The 22478-nt window shown below is 37.2% G+C and overlaps 4 protein-coding genes and 1 long non-coding RNA gene across 5 annotated transcripts; 3 read left to right on the top strand and 2 right to left on the bottom strand.

Annotated features, from left to right (window-relative positions):
* The first annotated feature begins 246 nt into the window (after positions 1 to 246).
* On the top strand, positions 247 to 6147 carry LOC141434745 (uncharacterized). Its single transcript, XM_074097184.1, has 3 exons — positions 247 to 411; positions 4889 to 4968; positions 5653 to 6147. Exons 1-3 carry the CDS (start codon positions 276 to 278, stop codon positions 5995 to 5997), a joined length of 561 nt encoding a protein of 186 aa, XP_073953285.1. The 5' UTR covers positions 247 to 275; the 3' UTR covers positions 5998 to 6147.
* A 2554-nt stretch (positions 6148 to 8701) lies between these two features.
* On the bottom strand, positions 8702 to 9779 carry LOC141435318 (uncharacterized). Its single transcript, XR_012452130.1, has 2 exons — positions 9674 to 9779; positions 8702 to 9169 (listed from the first exon to the last, which is right to left on the bottom strand). It is a non-coding gene; the product is annotated as an uncharacterized lncRNA (long non-coding RNA).
* A 767-nt stretch (positions 9780 to 10546) lies between these two features.
* On the top strand, positions 10547 to 12512 carry LOC141435317 (uncharacterized). The gene is made up of 3 exons (XM_074098022.1): positions 10547 to 10723; positions 11101 to 11180; positions 12206 to 12512. The coding sequence occupies exons 1-3, from the start codon at positions 10579 to 10581 to the stop codon at positions 12476 to 12478; spliced, it is 498 nt and encodes a 165-aa protein (XP_073954123.1). The 5' UTR covers positions 10547 to 10578; the 3' UTR covers positions 12479 to 12512.
* Positions 12513 to 14156: 1644 nt separating this feature from the next.
* Positions 14157 to 16282, top strand: LOC141435316 (uncharacterized). The gene is made up of 4 exons (XM_074098021.1): positions 14157 to 14227; positions 14442 to 14590; positions 15053 to 15132; positions 15693 to 16282. Exons 1-4 carry the CDS (start codon positions 14184 to 14186, stop codon positions 16083 to 16085), a joined length of 666 nt encoding a protein of 221 aa, XP_073954122.1. The 5' UTR covers positions 14157 to 14183; the 3' UTR covers positions 16086 to 16282.
* A 658-nt stretch (positions 16283 to 16940) lies between these two features.
* On the bottom strand, positions 16941 to 19323 carry LOC141435315 (uncharacterized). The gene is made up of 3 exons (XM_074098020.1): positions 19149 to 19323; positions 18642 to 18721; positions 16941 to 17866 (listed from the first exon to the last, which is right to left on the bottom strand). The coding sequence occupies exons 1-3, from the start codon at positions 19291 to 19293 to the stop codon at positions 17123 to 17125; spliced, it is 969 nt and encodes a 322-aa protein (XP_073954121.1). The 5' UTR covers positions 19294 to 19323; the 3' UTR covers positions 16941 to 17122.
* Positions 19324 to 22478: the final 3155 nt, after the last annotated feature.

A 22478-nucleotide genomic window follows, 5' to 3' on the forward strand; every position in this document is an offset into this window, starting at 1 on the left:
ACAATTACTTAACAATTACTAAGAATTAGTAACAAAAAGATTCGATTTATAAAAGCGACCTTAATTTAATTTAATGGTTTAAGTAATTTTCCGCAATAAAATGTACCGAGCAGCATTTAGTCATCGTGCATAAAATCACAAAATTGTTTATAAAAAGTAAATTATCGATAATAATATTCGTCTCATTTAACCTAATTTGATTTGCTTCTGCTTTAACTATGGTGTTTTTGGATATAAAAAGACTTAAGCATTTCAGTCCATTATCATTTCCTGCCATGGCGTCGTTCACTACAGTCCTTCTCTTGGCCGCCTGCGCAGCGCTGCTGGTTGGTAGCGAAGGCCACCATCATGCCCACAGCAGACGTGCCCACGCTAACCGCAGAAACGCCAACGACGCTACAGTTGCCCTTGGTAAGTTAAAAACTCAAGCAAACCGCTCTTCTCAGTCAGGACTTAACGTAGTCTTTCCGAAACGATGTAGTATAAAAACTCCGATTGATTGCATAACTCTCCCTTAGCGTCCAAAGTCCGAGGTCGGCTCAATAGGAGCACCCTTTGGCATGCTAAGTTTTAAAATACCCACATGCTGAGCGGCCCATCTGGCAGCTCGCCCTCTCTCCGGTAAGCTGTAAAAGCCGTCTGAGGGTAACAGCAACAGTCCGTCCGAAAAAAAAAAAAAAAAAAAAAACCGCGGTAGCTTAGTTGTTTGACACATTTTCTCTCAACCTAAAGATAGGTATCAACTGGCTCGCAACTCCGAATTTTAACGAATACATGTGCAAGAGAATATTATGCTCCGAGTTTATTTGAATGATAGAATTGAGGATATGGTACGTGTAATTTGCCAAAAAGCGGCCGACTGCGAGTCGGACAGTAACAAGTAACATAATATAAAAGTTACCTTTACTTTACGATTTATGGCGTATTAAAAAAAACTACTTACTAGATCTCGTTCAAAACAATTTTCGGTGGAAGTTTGCATGGTAATAATGTACAGTCACCAGCACCAATATCTGACACAACAGGCGTGCATAAATATCTGATACGACTCTATTCGGAAGGACGTGTCAGATATTTTTGCACGCTCCACTGTGGTAGATATTAATGCTGGTGACTGTACATCATATATTTTTTTAGATTTATCATTCTTTTATTTTAGAAGTTACAAGGGGGGACACACATTTTACCACTTTGGAAATGTCTCTCGCGCAAACTATTCAGTTCGGGAAAAAAAATATTAGAAACCTCAATATCATTTTTAAAGACCTATCCATACACGTATGGGTTTGATAAAAAAAAATGAGTTTCAGTTCTAAGTATGGGGAACCCCCAAATTTATTGTTTTTTTTCTATTTTTGTGTGAAAATCTTAATGCGGTTCACAGAATACATCTACTTACCAAGTTTCACCAGTATAGTTCTTATAGTTTCGGGAAAAAGTGGCTGTGACATACGGACGGACAGACAGACAGACAGACATGACGAATCCATAAGGGTTCCGTTTTTGCCATTTGGCTACGGAACCCTAAAAACAAAAGCCACAGTCATAAAACGTTGTGTAGTTTCAGAGTACCCATAATTTAATTCCATTACTGGAGGTTGGCCCTTAGCACTGAAAATGTGCTCGCATCCCTGTATTGAACCATCCGGAACAGTTTGCTGATCCCGGTCTACTCCCTTATATTCCGCAGCGATGATTTCTGAATCCGTGGTGGCCTAGTGGTTTGACCTATCGCCTCTCAAGCAGAGGGTCGTGGGTTCAAACCCCGGCTCGCACCTCTGAGTTTTTCCAAATTCATGTGCGGAATTACATTTGAAATTTACCACGAGCTTTGCGGTGAAGGAAAACATCGTGAGGAAACGTGCACAAACCTGCGAAGAAATTCAATGATGTGTGTGAAGTTCCCAATCCGCACTGGGCCCACGTGGGAACTATGGCCCAAGCCCTCTTGTTCTGAGAGGAGGCCTGTGCCCAGCAGTGGGACGTATATAGGCTGGGATGATGATGATTTCTTTCCCCTTTCAGGGCTCCATTTGCTTTGCACACACATATTTGCTGCAGTGCAGGAGCTAATATCTGTCATGGCGCAGCTCGTGCCCTCGATTTTGCGCTTTTTGATTGTGTGGAATTATTTCCGGCTTATAAACAACTCTTTAAAATGGTATAACCTGTTTAAATGCATTACAACAACCATTTATTCACTTTATTAAAAATATAACGCGTTTAATCTTACCATGTTCTGAGGGGGAACAGAGGGTTGTTTGTGAGGCATGCTATCGAGAAGTTTGTGAAGTTGAAAAGTTCTCACAAATTTAAATTTAGTGAACAACGAACCTGAGTCACTAGATACTTATTAGTTACCTACTTCAACAGCCATACCAGTTTATGGTAAATTCCTACAAAAAACTAAACTTATACCTAGTACTTACTGTGTGGAAGCTAGTTTTAAAAAAATCTTGAAATTTTTGAGATACTTCCCACTAATATTATGAATGCGAAAGTTTGTAAGTATGTTTGTTTGTTACTTCACCACGTCTAAACCGCTTAACCGATTTAGATGAAATTCGGTTTACAGGATGGTTTGATTCCCGGAGAAGGTCAAAGAATAGCTTTTATTCAAAAAAAATACATAGTTCCCGCGGGATAGCAATAACTGAATTCTACGCGGACGGAGTCGTGGGTAACGGCTAGTTCTAGAATAGTACTGAATTATTATCTGTAACATTTAAATTGAAAATACTGGCACAGAAGTACTTACACATAAGTACTTCGTATGGAACATTCATTTGAGTAACCTTTATATAAAAAATCACCATTATTTCCCTTACCGTAGTAGTAATGTTTTCCTTGTTTTGGTTTTTAATGAATTCCGTCATGCAGTTTTTACTGGTTTTTCGATCTTCTCGGTCTCTTTCCCTAGATCGCGAACGTGACCTCTTTTTTAGCATGGTTGAAATCCAAAATACAACACAATTTGTAACGATTTAAACAATTTTTCGGTTTAGTGAAAGAAACTCACGTGTTCGCACAGTGTTTGCACAACAAAACAATATGACAGCTGACAGAGGCGCGTGGGAGATGCTAGGTGCCAACACGGGGCGCGGGAATATCTTTCTGATTTAAAACTCTAAACGTTGTGAAGTTTTTGGCGAGCGCGTTTGATCGAACAATTATAAGTATCCGCGTAGTATTCGTTAATGGCTATCCCGCGGGAACTATGCAATTTTCCAAGATAAAAACTATCTTATGTGCTTTTTGGGGACTTCAACTATCTGTATACCAAATTTCATCTTAATCGGTTCAGCGGTTTAGACGTGATTGAGTAACAAACATCCAAACACCTAAACATTCAAACATCTTCACAAATGAAAGAAAGAAAGAAGACATTTATTCACATTCACAAATACAACAAAATCAAAACAAAAAAAGCACTAAACAGCAAACACAAATAAAACAAAAAAGAAATACGAAAATGAAAATACACGATTTTTGTGTCCCCGCAAAAGTGAAACGGCCGCTGACTCAGCATTACGCCTGCAGCGCTGATATTCTGAACCGTCTGTGACTCACGGAATGATACATAAATATACGAGTGTCAAACTGAAAGTTCTTAGAAAATCAAAAACTGAGCAAACTAGCTAGTTATTAGTTTTATTATATCTTTTCAAAATAGTGTCCATTCACATCAATACACCGCTGCATCCGATGGAACCACTGAGAGAAGCACTTAGCCCACTCGTCCTTAGGGGTCTCTTCGACGGCCTTTTGAAACGCACCCACTGCTTCATAAAAAGTTTTCCTTGAAGTTTTTCTTTTATTTTCGGGAATAAATAAAAATCGCAAACTGCAAGGTCGGGGCTATATGGCGGGTGACCCAGTAATTCCACGTCTGACGTCACAAAAATAGTCGATCGTTCGCCTGGCAGTGTGCGACGAGGCGTTCTCGTGGTGAAGAAGGATCCTACTTCGAGGTCGTTTCTCCCGAACTTTTTCCAATACAAGTGGCAAGCAATTATTAGTGTACCACTCTGCAGTAACTGGTTTTTGGTCCTCTAAAACAATTGTCGCATAGTGACCTGTTCTTCCGAAGAACGAGACCACCATCTTCGCCACCACCACCATCACCTCCGTTAAATCTTTGAATCATTTCACGGCACCAATCAACCCGACGGAGTTTTTGGGCTCGGTCAAATTATGAGGTATCCACCTCGCACAAAGCTTCCTGACCGCTAAATGTTCATGTAGGATTTTATACACTTGACTCATACTAATGCCTAAGCTTGTCCGAATCTGACGATACGTCACTCTTTGGTCAGTGTCTATCATACGTCGTACAAAACTGATGTTATTTTCAGTCGTCGCCGTAGAAGGCCGTCCCTCACGCAGATCATCGGTGAGATTAGTGCGACCACGTTTAAACTCATTAAACCAGTTGTAAATGGTCGCACGAGATGGGGCTTCATTATAAAAGGCCAATCGAAGTCTATCATAGCTTTCTTGTTGGCTTAAATGACATCGAAAGTCATAAAAAATCATTGCACGAAAATTTTTTCGCGTTAAATTCATGTTGACGTGACACAGACAATTTTCAATTTGCCGCCAAATCGTAAAACAAATGACAAATGTATGAAATACATACTCAATATATTGGCAAAGAGTTCCATTTTCAAAATTTAAACTTACTTTTTATTATATTGTTTACAAGTGGCCAGTTCTAAAAACTTTCAGTGTCGCCCTCGTACTAAACTTATCCATGTGTAAATAAAATCAACAAATAAAATAGATTTAATTGTAAGTAAACAAGAAACATCAGGATTATATACATTAGGCATAGCAAGATTACTTGAATTACTAGGACTATACACGACGCGCTTTCTTTTCTTTCTAGGTGATGTGAGCGGATCTGAATACCGAGCCTTGAATGTACTGAAAATCAACGGACCGGACGTGATTCTTGGCTTTCCAGATGTAAGAAATACTTAGGAATATATTTTTTACTAGGAGATACGTAGAAGAACAAGGGTCACCGACATAGCCAAGCGAATTAGCTCGTTGAAGTGGCAATGGGCAGGCCTAGCACGGAGAACAGATTGCCGTTGGGGCCGAAAAGTTCTCGAGTGGAGACCGCGGATCGGCAAGCGTAGCGTAGGACTACCCTATAATGTCCTTCTCTGGCACTCAAACTATATGTACCGATATGTCCAATAGAGGACGTCCTACGTTTGACATGATTACGAACGAGTCTACTACGAATAATTATAGTTAGGTACTCAGATAGAGTCACTTTAGAAAGAAAAAAAAGGCCCTTTTTTCAATTGAATTTTAGGAAAGCTTTTTTTAGTGCACCTGGTGTAGTATGCTTTAAGAGTAATTTAGGCCAAATTAGAAGTATTTTACCAATGTAACATGAAATATAAAAAATAAAAAACCCGACTGCTTTAAAAACTAAAAGGAAGAAAATAAGTCTAGTGGTCTAGAACCCTGTTAAGTAGCTAATTTAAAGTTTAACAGTCGGGACCCATTAAGTACTAAGAATTTTTGGGCGTCGCAATTTAAATGGGTGGGAATGGGATTTAAAAGCTAGTATTAAAAATGTTTTTTTTTTACCAAAAACTTATTTATATTTCAATTTTTTTTATTTCATGATTTAAGGTCTGTGATCGGGAAGATCGGGATCTAAAGGGAACCTTAGTTGTTGTGTCGAACAACGACCAGGGAGGTCAACCGGCACAGTTGTCAGCTATTGATAAAAATAACCCTAAGTCAAATTTGGCTATACACTGCGACAGTGAAGACGACGACTCTCAGTGTGCTCATGGCTTCACCGTGACTACCTACCAGTTCTGCAGCGACAAAAGAACGACTACCACGTCAACGACGCCGTCATCATCGCCAACGACGTCATCTTCAGAAAATGTAACTTATGAAGAAATAAGTGTAAGTCGTGAAGAAAATTTAACTGATGAAGACAATAATTGTATTCTCTCTAACTGTTGACGTTAATGTAACTTCTGAGTAAAATTTGCAAATTTCTTTATCATCGTCAAATTCTTTTAATTAACTTTGGTTTTGCATATTATGTGGTTGTTAATCGTAATTACTTACAACTTATAAATTTTTACCCATTAAAGTAATTTCTGTGCATCACTTGTTATTTTTTTTTTACATAGGTACCTCAAAATATAACGAAGCCTTTATACAGGCTGATCAATTGAAATGGCGAAATCTGTTCTGAGGGACTGGCGGCGATTTTAAATTTAATAAAAATAGCATTCAAATATTTTTTTAACTCTCATACATCAGCAATCGAACCTGGTCACCTGAAACCTGGCCTGGCCTGGCCTTGACCAGCACATCTTCAGAGCAACAAACCAAAACAAACGTTTTAGTTTGTCACTGTAACTCCCCAAGTACCTGCTTTATTTTTCTCAAACAAACTACCCACAAAAAAAATAATAAACCTAAACCGTCACATAAAACTCCCTTCAATTTTGATTTATTTACTGTTAAGGTGTGTTTTATTATTCCTAACTGTTATTGCTCAAATTAGACCAAAGCCATACTCGTAGTAGGAGAGAATATACTAAATTTACCTGTTCATTAGTAATAGACCCCATACTGGTTGTACCTAATTATTTCCATGCATTCCAGAGCATTGAGATGCAACCCTTTGCTGCAATAATGTAACACTACATAATAATCCGAGTCCAAAGAAAAATGACGTGATTGTAACAATTCACACACATTTCTTGCATAAACGTAGCTATCAATAAGGTCGCGGGTGTGCAAAGTAATTATTTCAGTTCACGAATAAAAAAATCAAAACAAAGAAGCTTAATGGAAAATTAGTTGACAAAGTTTTATTCACTTGAAAATGAGAACGCTACGAAGAAGAAACAGCTTTTGATTGTGTGTCATTGATTCAGCAATAATATTCTACATCGCCTCATCTACCGTACCTATCGCCTAATCTTCAATATAATAATGTTCCCTAGTGTCTAGTTTCAAGGCTTACTTCTTTTTTTCAAGAATAAAAGCAAACTGAGTTGAATTATTGATTTTTGTTGATCATGTTGTGCTCCAAATATTAAAATTTTCCGAAATGAAAGTTTTTGTTATTATTACATTACTGCCAAGGCCGGGAAACAGCAATTCGTGGATGAGTAGAGTTTGTCAGACGAAGCGTGGGCTGAGTCCGTTAATAAATACGAATCCACGAATTGCCAGCTACGCTGAGGCATGTATAGTGCTTTTCTCCAGTATTTAATGCGAGGAAATAAAGCAAAATCGTTAAAATATGAAATTAAATGCTCATGCACGGTTATAAAAAAGTTGCCCTTTTACTTTTCCGCGATACTTGTTTTTTTTTAATGTACTTACACGACACGACTCGTAATGCCACTTGAGTAGAAATAATAATTTAATAAAAAAAAGTTAAATGCCATGAAGCTCAGAATAACTAAATTACAACTGAGCGCTTTTTAGTTACTTCATACATTTTCTTTTGTCATTCGGTATCTTAAATTGTACTTGAACTCAAAATAAAAAAAAAACAACGGCACTGTTCGAGACAATTTTAAAGACGCTGTTTCTTCCTAAATTGAATCTTAGACTAGGACTTAATTACTACATAAACACTTCAAAAGTAGATTAATCTTTTTTAATTTGTCTTTTACGGCATTTTATTTTGCAACCTTATTTTAATAGATTTACACTTACAACAAAACACTTTGTCAGATTAAGCAAAATAATGCTAGTCACTACATTCTGATGACAAAATATTCACGCATTGTTTATTATTACGACGTTTTAATAGATGATGTTACTTAAAAATAACTATTGGTTACCACATTTTTGCTTTCCCAAAAAAAGTGCTGTTTTCATCGTTCTTAGAATTTACTTGCTTCACTTACTACTGGTAAGTTTTAGTGGATTATAAAATTTGCTGTCAAATGTAAATATCCTTTAAAATAAACTTTATATTTAGGCTGTTTACGGAACTAATTCTGCAAAAAATCACAAACATGGTGACCAAAAATGGCAGCTCTATCTCCATCAATACGAAAGCTATGATTTTTTTCTTTTAAGAGAAGTCTCTTCGTTCCATTCTCCATACAAACGTAGTCCCGGTCTCATTTGAAAACTAGGCAACAGAAAAAGATGAAATTTTGTAAGTATGGACTAGACGTGCCTAAATATTTATGCCTGTGGTTTTTCAGATTTTCATATAAATGTGTAATATCAGAATTACAGGAGCTCAAAAGTCGACAAACAAAAGATGTCAACTTTGCGCGAGAATTACAGACTAATAGAGCATTTTTACAAAAATCTAAAAATCACAGGCATAGAAAATATAACGAATATCTTGATTATAAAATATCATTGATATCTGTGCTATACTTTTCGTATAATATTAGGACAACGAAACCCAAAAATCAACCGCCCAAATCTTAAAAAACCTACAGCTATCTCGATATAAATTACGGACGTCGTTGCGGAAGGCATGGGGGACGGCTGCGAGCGCTTATGTCATGAGACAGCAATATCCCAAACAAATACCTAACGCGGCCGCGCGGCCGGCAGCGAAACTTCTCTTAATACAAAAAGTTTTTTTGCTCTGATGAATAATTTCACTTTTGCGGGCTACTACGTGTTTGCTTTCCAGCGTCCATAACTCTCTTAGTGAAAAAAAAAAACAAAATTGTGATGCACAAAAATCTATTTATTGCATAAAAGTTTTTAACAACTTACACGCGAACCCAAAGTATTATTTTCAAAATGAATGTCAGCATTCATCACTACTCCTACCTAGCGTACTCCTACCTTAAAGGCCGGCAACGCACTTGTGACTCTTCTGGTGTTGCAGGTGTCCATGGGCGACGGTAATCGCTTACCATCAGGCGATCCGCCTGCTCGTTTGCCCCCTATACCATAAAAAAAAATACTTTCGTTCCTCTGACCCTCGACAGAATTGGTAAGTTGTCACGGTGATGCCACTAGCACATTGTGAGTCATCATCTTCAGTATCGCCGTGTATAGCCACATTAGACTGAGGGTTATTTAAATCATTGGCTGACAGCAGTGGCGGTAGACCTCCATCGTCATTGTTAGACACGACGACTAAAGTTCCTGCCAGGTCTTGATCATCCTCATCGCAGTTCTGTAATCACTAAACAAAAGCATTTTTGATAAAATGAATTGTAGAAAATAATTAACAAACCTTCACTAGTTGGAGACATTTAAAAAAGAAGATAGAAAAAAAATCAGCCGAAAAATGTCAACTGCTGACATGGCTTCTCCCAAGAAGCATCCAATAAGTCCAGTCCATCCAAAAGATAACTAGTTTAATCCCATAAACAGCCGGCATAGTACCTATCACTTGATCTAAAAAGCGGCTGGTCTAAGTAGCAAGTACCTAATTCCAAGAAGCAATTGGTCTAAGTAGCAAGTGGTCTAAAAAGCATCTGATACCTGTTTGTGTCAGAAACTTGAAAAATATAACTTGGGTTAGAGTTGCGTCAAGGCGCGAATCACTTCAGCCACACGGAATAGGAGCTCCGCGCGGAGCTCCGTCGACTTTTGGTCATAGAATTAACGATTAATTAGCATTCGGGGAAATTTTTAAACCATTTGCTACTTAGACGAACTGCTTTTTAGAGGAAGTAATACTAACTCAAACAGCCAAGCTTGGGATATTTTCCTCGTATATAATCACCAACATATATTTACTATTATGCATCTTACAACCAGCACTGGAGGTAAGAGAATCAAGACAAACTTTCACACTGCATACAGTAAACAGTTAAACAATAATAAACTGTATAAAAACGAGATTTAGTAAAACGAATCCTTTAATCGATATTTTGTTTTAATAATACGTTTTGTATTTCATGCTTGATTGCACGTGGAATAAGTTTTGAACTCTGGAAAATTGGTTTATAAAATTGAACTTGACTATTTAATGATTCAATTCAAAATATTCTTGAGGTAACTATTGCAAACATAAAAAGGTAAGGTATTATAAAGGAAGTAGGGAATAAGTATGTAATAGAAACAGCTCATAAACATTTTAATGTGATACAAAACTGAAAAACAAAAAAAAAACAACTATTTGAAACGAAACAAATTAAGTATTGCCAATTGTTTTTTTGACTAATTCGTATGCCAGCCAACTGAAGAAAATAAGTAAGTAATGCTGAGCTGAGAAACGTTAGTCTGCGTAACATTTTATCTGCGACTTAATCAATCTGCGAATCATTACTCAGCAAAACGTTTTCTGCGTAACAAAATTCTGCTTATCGTTTTTTGGCGAAATCATTTTCGATATGCATTGAATTTAATTTATAAGTAAGTGTTACGCTATATTTCTATAGACCTATTTTCAGAATAACGTAATCAACTCCAAATTTGATGTGCTAAAAGCACGCATGAAATTTCAAATTGCGTATAAATAATAAAGAATAAAATACTTATAAATTACCGATAAAATAATTCGTTTAACTTAATTTTTGCAGTTATTTAACTGTATTTTTTGATATAAAATAGGTTTGGTATAACTGTATATCGTCATTCTTGATCATGACGTCTTTTACTAGTTTGCTTCTGGTAGTCGCATGCGCAGCCATGCTGCAAGTTGGTTGCGAAGCACGGCACGCTCGCAATCATCGTCGCTTACGCATCAAAGCTAACCGTAGGAATAGCAACGACGCATCCGTAGCCCTTGGTAAGTATAAGACCGAAACCTGAGGGCTACACTCCGAAATTCGAAAATCGAAGTTCGTATCGTACCGTCCCTCTCACACTCGTATTAAATAATATAAGTGTCAGAGGGACTAAGCGACACAAACATCGATTTTCAAATTTCGGAATAGCCCCGCTGTGGTCTTATTGTCTAACGCGCGGGCTCATGCCATCTCTTTCACCGTCTCTTTCTGACACCATCTTACACTCTTTACCGGCCCGGATAATACCGCGAGATAGAAATACCGACCCTGGTTTTCATGTACACGCCCATAGAAGCTCATGTCAGTTTCTATGGGCGTATGAAAAACTGATTTGTTTAGAGTTTTTTTGTCATAACGGTACCATTTCTTTTTTTAGGTCAAGTAACAGGATCAAATATTATAACACTGCCAGAAATACGACTCAGCGGACCAGACGTTATTGTTGGCTTCCCAGATGTAAGAAAACATTGTTTATAAGAGGTGCTTGCAAGAAATTGTTTCAGTAGCATCCCTAAATTATACACATGTCATCTGAAAAAGCAGAAAACAGAGCCGAATTCAGTCCTTTAGCAGTCCACATTATCCTTCTAAAATTAGAAATATGAAAGTTTGTGAGTTTGTATTTGTATGTGTGTGTTACTCCTTCACGCTAGAACGGCTAAATGAATTTGGTTGAAATTTGGTATGTAGATAGCTGACGTCTGAAATTACACGTAGGCTACTTTTTTCCTCGATATTCCCACGAGTTCGGGATAAAGTCTTAAAATTTCACAAGCCAGACTTGGCGTGGGTGTTCTTAACGCAATTAAAATAAAATCCACGATGTAATTTTGGAAATAAGCACGAAAGTTAAGTTTAATCCCAGAATTCAATTCAACTCTGGATTTAATGGTTACTCATTTTCATATTCATTTATTTATTTGCTGTTACTCATGCGTAGGCGCAGGTAAAGTCCAGTAAAATAGCTCGTAAACAGTGTCGTATCATGTAGGCTACCTTGCTTGCAACCCCCCAAATAAAACCCTCGACATTAACGTGCTTGTCATGAAACCCGTAGTCAGTAAATGAGTCGTTGCCCATAGCCCGCTGCAGGAGCGCACGCACGTGGGCACATGCTGCGGGGGGGAGGGCGGCGCGGAGCTGGCACTGCCAACAGTGCAGTCAGCGGTGTTGGCAATTTTTGAAAAAATATTAGTTTTTCTTTTACAAATATACAATATTACACGCAAATGTGATGAAAAACATTGTATGTCGCACGGGTGGTACTAGCGTTACGAACATCGACTTATTAAAGCCCTGTCTTCGACTTCGAGCTTCTAATAGAGTCTCGTTCGTAATTCCTTATTTACCGCCCTTAAGACACAATGTACTAAAGAGATGAAGCGCTTTGTAGGTACAATGTCCGGATTAATAATAATATACGGAATAATGACGAGATGTGGCTAGTCCAAATTTTCTAATCTATAGTATTATTTTTTTAGAACTGCAGAGGCGGGGGCTTGAAGCTGTTAGGGACAGAGATGATCGTCAATACTATAGACAAAGGTTTGCCGGTCGACTTGGTGCCTGATGATTCCAATGACCCTCAATCAAATGTGGCGATACATTGCAATTGGGAATACGTACAGAGATGCCCTGAAGGCGTCAATGTGGTCAGCTTCCAGTACTGCGGCGGTCCTCTTCCCCCACCAACACCATCGAGCTCTTCGTCTTCTTCGTCTTCCTCGTCTTCTAGAGAAGTAGTTTACCTGTAGTAGATCGATGAGTTACAGATAAAGAAAATTTGGACTTGTTTCTTTATTGTTTTCCCGAATTTTATATGCGATGTAATTTTTGACATAATCAGATCTTTTTCTTAAACAGATTTTTTAAAATATTATCATTTAACTTAACTAACTTAAGATAAGTTGAAATTAAAAAATCTTAAAACAACACCGTTCTATGTGTTTTATGACAAATATTGTTGCGAAAAGTAAAAGTCATGACAAATAAAATTATGTGATACGAAATTATATGCATTTACTTTCTGTCTAGTCTTCCTTGTCAGAACAATAAAAAAAATGTAAATAAAAGAAACTGAGAAATTGGTAAAATTTTCCGTTTAATTTTTTTAAATAAGTTACTCAAAGAGCGATGGAGGCAGTTTTATGCTCTGATTTTTCCTTCATGATCGAATGCACGGCGAGATCAGCAGGAGATCCAAAAGTCACTGGCATAGCTCTGAGAGTTGCCAGAATTAAGTGGCAGGACAAGACAAGTTCCTCGTAGAACCGACGGCCGATGGGACGGCCGACGGCAGTGGCGAGAGTGCGACCACGAACTGGAAAACGGAGCGTTGGACAAAGATAGACCTACGCGATTAGCTTGAGTCATCATCATCATTATCAGCCGGAAGACGTCCACTGCTGAACAAAGGGGAGGCCTTAGAACGCCACAATAAACGACAACTTGCCACTTGCGTCCACCGGTTTATCGCACCTCTCACGATGTCGTCAGTCCACCTGGTGGGAGGCCTGCCAACGCTTCGTCTTCCGGTTCGTGATCGCCACTAGGGGACTTTTCTCCCCCAATGATTATCTGTTCTTCGAGCGATGTGGCCCGCCCATTGCCACTTCAACGTGCATATTTTTCCAGCTATGTCGGTATGTGTTCTTCGAAGAATTTCCTTATTCCGGATTCTATAGCGCAAAGAAAGTACAAGCATAGCTCGTTGCGTGACTCTGAGCCTCTCTAAAAGGCCAACAGTCAAGGACCACGTCTCAGCGCCATAAATCATCACTGGTAAAACACACTGGTCGAAGACTCTAGTCTTCAGGCACTGCGAAATATATAGCTTGAGTGATATTTGCATTTTTCTTATTATGTATTAGTTACATATATGGTGGTGTCTTTTTCTTTGTCAGATAAAAACTTTATAAGCAGAATACAACGAACGGATAGATAAGTTGTTAGTGACCCTGACTACGAAGCTAGCGGTTGCGGGTTTGATTCCCGTATGGTAAATATTTGTATAATGAATAAGTATATTTGTACTTGAGTCCTGGTGTATTTAAGTCAATTGATGTAATTTGTCCTTAGATTTTATTATTATTAAATAACACTAAGTTTAACATACCTAAACTAAACTTAAAATACATAAAAAAAAACAGAAATTAAAACAAATTAGTGAAAAAAGTCCCTTTAGTCAAGGTTCCAGAGATGCTGGCAGCGTTCTCTCGCTGAATTGCTAAGCTAATTCTTTATCCGTAGAAGCTGCCAGCTCTTCAGTCCCCTGTGACGACTACTAGCCTTTTTTCTTATTTCCTTATAAAGCTTCAAAGAGAATTGTATTTCTATTTCAAGAAACAAAGGTGTCAACATCGAACGGTAGTCTTATTTGGTGCCTATAACCCTGTATTTACACATATAAGTACTTACACTTTTTCAGCCACTTCAGATGCTGCACAACTCTTTACCATTATGAAATGTGGAAATCTGATAACATTTTCACATGTCACGACACGGTACGTAGTACAAAAGTCTGGCATGCTTTAGCCTACAGTCCAATTTTCCAGAGGCCATAATTTACACAAAATTAGAAGTGCTATAAACATGCATGAAATTACAAATAGCTTATTAAATATTGCGATAAATAATTCGTTTTACTTAACACATTTTGATTAGCTTATACCGCCACACTGTGCCGTTTTCCGCTATATAAATTATTTGGGCTTGCAGCGCATCATCATTGTTGGTCATGGCTTCGGTAACTGGTCTGTTATTCTTGGTCATCGGCGCTGTTTTGTTGCAAAGCGGTTGTGAAGCGCGTAATCGCCGCAACAACAAATCCGGACGCAGAAACTCTAAGGATGCATCAATCAGTCTCGGCAAGTCTTCTTTATTTTTCTGCATTTCGTCGATCGTACTGCAATCCCGCGTTGCCAACAATGTCTAATGCCGCGTACCTGACTAGAGACTGTTTATAAGTAATATAATATACCAGCTACAAAATCTCTATTTACTACTTTCTGTAGATATCGGCATTTGACATTATTTTGTTCGTCACATTGCAGTAGCATCGACGAATTTAATATTTGCTTGGCATAAAGGTCAGTCAGAAGACATGGCAGTACTATGTTGGAAAGAAAACCCAATCCCTGGATATAAATAGGCAAGAGCTAGCAGTGCGGGACCATCTCCAATGGAAAAAAAATCCTGAGGTTTCATGAGCTCCATAGTTAGTATATGATGATTTTCTTACTATCCTCTCATTTGTTTGGTAAACCCTTGAGGTACTTGTATTATACTTCAGTATTCTGTGCTTTTATAAAAAACTTTTTTGTTTCCAGGTCAAGTAACAGGATCAAAAGTGATCACTCTGCCAGTAATACATCTTAGTGGACCAGATGTGGTAGTCGGCTTCCCAGATGTAAGAGATATATTTAAAACAAGTCTAAAGATACCTGACTATGAAGTTTGAGGTCCCGGGTTCGACTCCTGGTCGGGGTAGATTTTTGTATGAATAATACGAATGTGTGCCCTCGGGTCTTGGATGCATAATATGTGTTTAACTATGCAGGTATTTTTTCATATAACTATGTTTATCAATTGGTGTCCATTTTATTGTGTCAAGATCTTGATATTTGCTATGTTTATTTAGTATTATTATTTATCTTAAGTGGCTACAACCTCAATCGTAATATTGAATTTGGGTGATTTGGGTATTTCTTACAAATGCCGCATGGTTTACTATCGTTTGCCCTTATTTTATATGCGCCATAACGTAATAATTTTAATAATTTTATATTTTTATAAAATAATTTATTTGTGCAACAGTATTTTCTTCAGAATTGCTATTAAACTGATAATCTATTGCATTTTATAAGATGACATTTTAATAAATCCTAAAAACAGCACAGTAAAATATCTCCGATATAATTGAGCTTGTCCAAATTAAGGTTACACTTTTTTATTTTCTTTTTCCCGCAGAACTGCAGAGGTGAGGGCTTCAAGCTGTTAGGCACGGCGTTGATCGTCTCTAATTCCGATGGAGATATACCAGTGAATTTGGTGGCTGACAATGCCAATGATCCTCAGTCCAATGTGGCGATTCATTGCAATTGGGAAAGGAGGCAATCAAGGTGCCCCGAAGGCATAGATGTGACTAGCTTCCAGTACTGCGCCAATATTCCCACTACCACTACTCCTACAACAACTAATCCTACAACAACTCCTACAACAACTACTGAAACAACAACTACTGAAACCACATCAACTACTGAAACAACGACTACCGAAACAATATCCACTACTCCGCCACCAAGCTCTTCTTCTTCTTCTTCTTCTTCTTCCTCGAGCTCATCATCCTCTTCGGAATATTAAGAATTTGTACCTAGAAGTTAACAATGAAGAATTGGTCACCTACTTTCTTTACTGTAGAGAAAATAATCGTCGCTACAGAGTTTATTACTACTTGTAAATTGTGGCCAATTCTGTGTACCTACCGTTACACACGATGACTGCTTTGCCATTGAAACATTTTTGATAGTAAAAAGTTCGTTTTGTTTTTGAGCATTCTAGTTCAGTTGTTTTATTCGATTATTCCTTAGGTACATACCTGATTTTTAGTATACATTTTAGTATAGGTTGTTGCTTTTATAACTCAGTAGCTCTTAAAACAACGTCGTATCCGATGAAAAGATACATAACCTGATTGCAAAACAGCAACTTTTTATAAGTTTTTTTTATGTTTACTATTTATTAAAAAACATAATAACGACATTGATGAACATGTTTATATTATTAGCATGTAGTTGGTTTAAAAAAAGTAAGGTTATAGTTACTGTATTTTAAACAGTTTTGTACTTTAACTAGGAAACACCCAACTTGGATCTTAAATTACATTGTGTCATTTTTCGTCGGAAATATTGAGGAAATGACTTAGAACCGTGAAGTAAGAAGTTACGAAAAAGTGAGAAATGGATTTTTTGAATATTATTCATTAATATTAGTCATTATTGATACACGTGGCAAAGATGCGTATGGTTAATGGCTAATGTTATAATAATTATTAATTTAACCCTCTCATTCTGAGTGAAAGCCTGTGCCCAGCAGTGAGACGTATGTAGGCTGGGATGATGATAATGATGATGTTGAAACTATAAAAAAAAACACGAAAGGCATCAACGTTTTTGTCTTAATAAAAGAAGAATAGTATATATAAATAAAACACATAAATGGTGTCACTGGTGAATAAAACGCCGTTAATTTATTATAACGAATTTTTCATTGTTAAAATCCTTATCTTTGTATATCGCCAAACTAACAACTTATATAAATTTTGGCACAGTAATATTTAGAGTTAATAGTGACCGAGTCTATCTGTATAACGTTGAACCTACGTAATGACTAAATACATTTTAATCTTTCGAAGTGGTGGAAGCCGAGGTTGTGGTACTTGTTGTTGAGGATGCAGAACTTGTTGACGATGAAGAAGAAGTGGTTGTAGATGCAGGATCAGTTGTTGATGATGAAGAAGGAGTAGTTATTGGAGAAGTGGTTGTAAAAGAAGAATCAGTAGTTGAAGTTGGAGATGAAGTGGTCGTTGAAGAGGGCTCAGTCGTTGTTTTTGGAGGAGTGGTTGTTGGGGTGTCAGTTGTCGTCTTTGGAGGAAGTGTAGTTGTTGGAGAATCAGTTGACGTTGGAGCAGCAGTAGTGGTTGGAGCAGTTGTAGATGTTGAACAAGGATTTTCTGTTGTAGAAGCTGTTGTAGTCGAAGAAGCAGTGGTTGTGGAGGGCTCATTCGTTGTTGTTGGGGAAGCAGTTGTCGTTGTCGCAGCTGTAGTGGTTGCCGCTTCTGTAGTTGTTGTCGCTGCTGTAGTGGTTGTTGCTTCTGTGGTGGTTGTCGCTACTGTAGTGGTTGTCGCTGCTGTGGTGGTTGGCGCTTGCGTAGTGGTTGTTGGAAGTTCTCCCTCGCAATATTGGTAAGTGGCCATTTTGAAACCATCATAGCATCGCCAAGAATCACTCCAATCGCAACTTATTGCCACATTGGATGTAGGATTGTTAGGATTGTCAGCTGTTAAGATTGGAGGGAGTCCTCCATCTAAATTAGTGACGATAACTTCAGTACCCAACAGCGTCAAACCCTCAGCTTTGCAATCCTGTAGTATACAAAAAAATAATTTAGTAATAGAAACAAGTTTTTTATGTCAGACAAACAGAATTTAGGCAGGTGCTGTAAAATTGAAAAGTTGAATTATATTTATTGATGACATTAAATCATTGAATATTAATACAATTAAAAGACCATTAATAGCTTGAGAGAAAGCATGCATTGTGTAACACATTACATCACAATAAATAGGTACCTACCTTTTTTAAGGAAGTCACTACAACATGAATGTTCTTTTTTTTTGTTTTAAACATTCTCAAAAGTTCTTTAGTCCTTTTTAGAAATGGAACTCGATGGAGAAACTAGTGGTTCGAGGTTAAGTAGAAGGTACAAGAACAAGCGGCCAATTACCAACCACTTGAATAACGTGACCAGAAAATCTACTGAGTCCACCATGATATAGTGTTATCACAATCCCGTTAATAGGAAGAAATAGAAGGATTTAGTGCTAAGAAAACAATCCCCGGCAGCCTAGGACCCATTTTTTCCTTGTCCTACGTTTGTGCAACCACTGACGCTCCTTGAGTGTCTAAATAGTGCCTGACAAGGTGGATGGCGAAATGGATCCCTGGGCAAAAATTGACACCAATAATAAGAATTCGACGGGGACTGGAGCAAAGAGCTAGATTTCTTAGAGTTCTTGGACATGTTAGGTGAAAATTTAATAAGGTAAGGATAAATGGAAAGAAAGAGTGATGGCTTCATCTCAGCAGTATTAACTAAAAGGTCATAAAAGTATGGTTATAAAAAATATTTTTTCTTACATCTGGGATAGCAACATATACAGCTGGTCCGTCCAGGTGTATCACTGGCAGAGTAATAATTTGAGAGCCCGTTATAGTGCCTAAAAAAAATAGTTATGTATAAAAAAAACGTAAATAATAATAATGTAGAGTTAAATGCTACGAACTGTACCGAATATTTTAAATTTATACACACTTCCTTTTTCATTTTGTCAAACTTAAAACCTTAAATCGCTAAAAGTGGCTCCGAAGCGGTAACGTTTCGTGTGCTCTGCCAACCCCATTTGGGAATACAGTCGTGACGTTTGTGTGTGTGTTGTTTCTTTTTCATACCCTTTCTTACTAGATATTTAAAGTAGGTAACGTTGAACTTATTTCAATCAATCGAATCGAAACTTATACTAATTGAAATGAAATGAGTTATGAAATACATGTTAAGTGTACTTAAATACCTTTTTCTGTATCACTTACTATTGTGGTGTACACAATAGTAAGCGATATCGATGGTTTGCCTGTATAAAAGCTTACCAAGCGCTAGTGAAGCGTCATCGTAGTTCCTGCGACTCGATGGACGACGCCGATGTGTCCGGTTGCGTATACGCCGCGCTTCGCAACCAGCTTCCAACAGCGCTCCGCAGGCGATCACAACGAACAAGTTAGTGAGCAACGACATAGCGGCAAGTGGTAATCAACTGCATAACCTAACCTTTTATATTGCATAAACATTATTAATACCCTAAAAGCAAACTGAAATCGGTTGTAAAATAAATGCTTATCAATATTAAAATATATAAAAATGGTGATATTTTAATCTAGTGTTTATGACGCTCGTTATTTTAATGTGTGTCGGAAAAGGAAATTACACGATACAGTTCGTTGAAAATCATTTTTTGAATTGAACGTGGTTAGAGTTCCGCAGACTTGAGCTTGTGTTATGGCTACCTATTAGGTAAAAGATAAACTTACTTAAGTAAATGGGTCTATATCGACTGGTTTAAAATTGTTTTGCATATTTTTTTTTCGTAACATATTTTTTTGCTTAACTAATTTTCGTCGAATGATTGAAATGTCGAAAATTCCTTGGCCGAAATTGATTTTCATAATATTTTTTGGTCTAAAATTGTCTAGTATAACATTTGTATGGTATAACATTGTTTTGTCGAATGTATTATAGGTATAAAATTGTTATTCCGAAAATTGTTACTATTCATTTTATGTCTGGAAAACAAATATAAATTTAATGACTCTGAGGCGAAGTCAACGGAGCTCCGCGAAGCACGTTAAGGCGCTTCACGCTTTGACAAAATACTAACCTAACCTAACCTATAGTTACGCAATGAGGGCTATCGTTTTTTGTCTTACTAGATGGCGCAGTGTTGCTGAGGTTTTTAAGTATGGCTTTCAAAGTCTGTTATTACAGGCGTGAAACAAAGTTTCGATTAAAATCATATTTAATACACCTTAAAACCGTACCATAAAATATCGAGCATGCCACAGTGTAGCATAGTCCCCGTTTTGTTCGGAAAAAAGGAGGACAAAGACTTCCGAAAGACAAAACTGTCTCAAAACACAGACATTCATTGCCGGAACGCATATTTGCCATAATTAATTTCAGATATTGCAAAATATTCACAATATTATCCAATTATAAATAAACCCGCGTAGCTCACCCAAAAACTATGAGATTTGACATTTTGGAGACCTCACGCTACACTAGCGCCTCTAGTGGTGAATTCATACGCGATAGCCCTCATTCTTGTTACCTGAGTGTTCTTTATCGCGGGGGGCTTCGCCCCTCGAGCCCCACTGCAGGGGGCTTAGCCTCCCGTCCCCCTTTGCAGTTTCGCCTATTCATTGTCTTCATTCATTTTTTAAAACATTGGATATATTAGACTAAATAATAATTAGATCTAACAATTTTATGGATTTTAGTAATAAAAGTTTTAGACTAAGCAATTATAATAGACCAAGTGCTTAAGAAAAAAAAATGTATGCAAAAAAAGAAGTATGCATACAATATTATACCAAACAATTTCGACCAAATTTTTTTAAGAAAACATTTTAAACCTTACGAAGGGCACCCTAAGTAAATAGATACCGCCGTACAAAAGATAGATATCTTTACAAAAGTTGTTACTTCTATTAGTGCTTCCATAGTGGTTTTCATCTATCTACTTATCTCTTATTTTGTCTCAGTCATTTCACTTGAGATATGACCATTATTTTTTGTTAAAAAAAGACATAAAAACGGAAAAAACACAAGACGAACTCACGACGAAGGCTTTTGTACCACCATTCAGTTGACATTACTAAGATCATAAGGAAAAGTTATTTACCTACCGTTTGTCCGATTATTATATTAGATTATTAAACCTATTCTATTCAGTTTTAATACAAGCAAAGTTTAAGTTTAAAATTCGTATTTATAATAATATTAATAAGATTTGAAGTGTTCAATATAAAATCACGTACGTTCATATTAAATAAATTAATAAATAAACATTACGGGACACTTGATACCAATTAATTTAGCCCCAAAGTAAGCTTGTTTATTTCTAGGGCCTGTAGGATGCGGTAGATATGAATCCAGATAATGTACGGTCAGCATCAAAAGTAACTGTTATTTTTTTACCCTGTCACATTAACACATTTGTCAATCTTGTATGGCGCTAAGTACGTGGCCGTAACGACAAAGTACAAAAGTAACCAGCTACTTTTGATGCTGACTGTACTAGGCAACGCATAAACAATTAAATAGATACATAAATACATATAAGTATTGAACACCCAAGATTCGAGAACATATACATTCGCATTTTTGTACAAAATATATATATCCCGAACGGGGATTGAACCAGGGATCTCAAGGATCATAGGGTCTCTGATAACTGGGCTAGCCATTCGTTTTGAAATAATTTTCATGAGTTAGCGTTTTATAGTTTCAAAGCTATAATTGTACCAAAAATAGTAGGTACGGTGTACCAATAACATCTCATCCCTACTCCAGCAATTTCAGCAACTCTATTTGTAAGCGTTAACCCGAGCCTCGCCGCGGACGTGACGTCGTACAACGTTAAATAACGTGACGTGACACGGCATGATAAAACACGCGCGCGTTCATTGCACAATATGTACGTGTTGAATCAAATAATGTTCAAACTTTTAACAAGCAAAGGGTGTTAAGTTTGATATGAGAATGATGAGCGTGCGATATTATCATTCCATTTTGGATTTAATTTTGGTTGTTGAACAGATTTGAACCTTATTTAGCACACAGGTATTTTATAGCCTGAATTATCACCTAGGTTACTTCTGCACTGTGTTCGTACATGTGTGTGTGTGTGTGTGTGTGTGTGTGTGTGTTTGTATGAAAGTATCTCACTAAACATAAGCTTATTATACAACAAAAAACAGTAAATAATAATTAAACTGAAATAAAACTATCCTAAGATTAACAAACTTACTAATATAAAGCTACATTATTCCAGATTAACACAATCAACTTTTTATTTCGGGAAATTGCAATTTCCCACGGGAAGTAACCGCAGTTGCAACAGCTACTTGATAACATAGTCCTCGTAAACCACATATATTATTCTTAATAGAGCAATGCATAAACCCATTAGCCGGCACACGGTTAACTTGCAGTTAACTAACTTCGAGTTTAACGGAGCTATAACGATAACAATCGGTACGGTACCCACTGAAGTTTAACGCGGAGTCGAATGAAGAAAACTTCGGCGGTTAATTGTTTAGAACAGCTTTAGTTATATGAGACTGATCCCTTATTCGAAACTATGCCAGTACAATTTCACTGGGACATAATAGTGCAGAAATTGATTCACGTACCAGGGGTGG

The sequence above is a fragment of the Choristoneura fumiferana genome, chromosome 14 (genome assembly GCF_025370935.1).
Source record: "Choristoneura fumiferana chromosome 14, NRCan_CFum_1, whole genome shotgun sequence".
NCBI classification, from domain to species: domain Eukaryota; kingdom Metazoa; phylum Arthropoda; class Insecta; order Lepidoptera; family Tortricidae; genus Choristoneura; species Choristoneura fumiferana.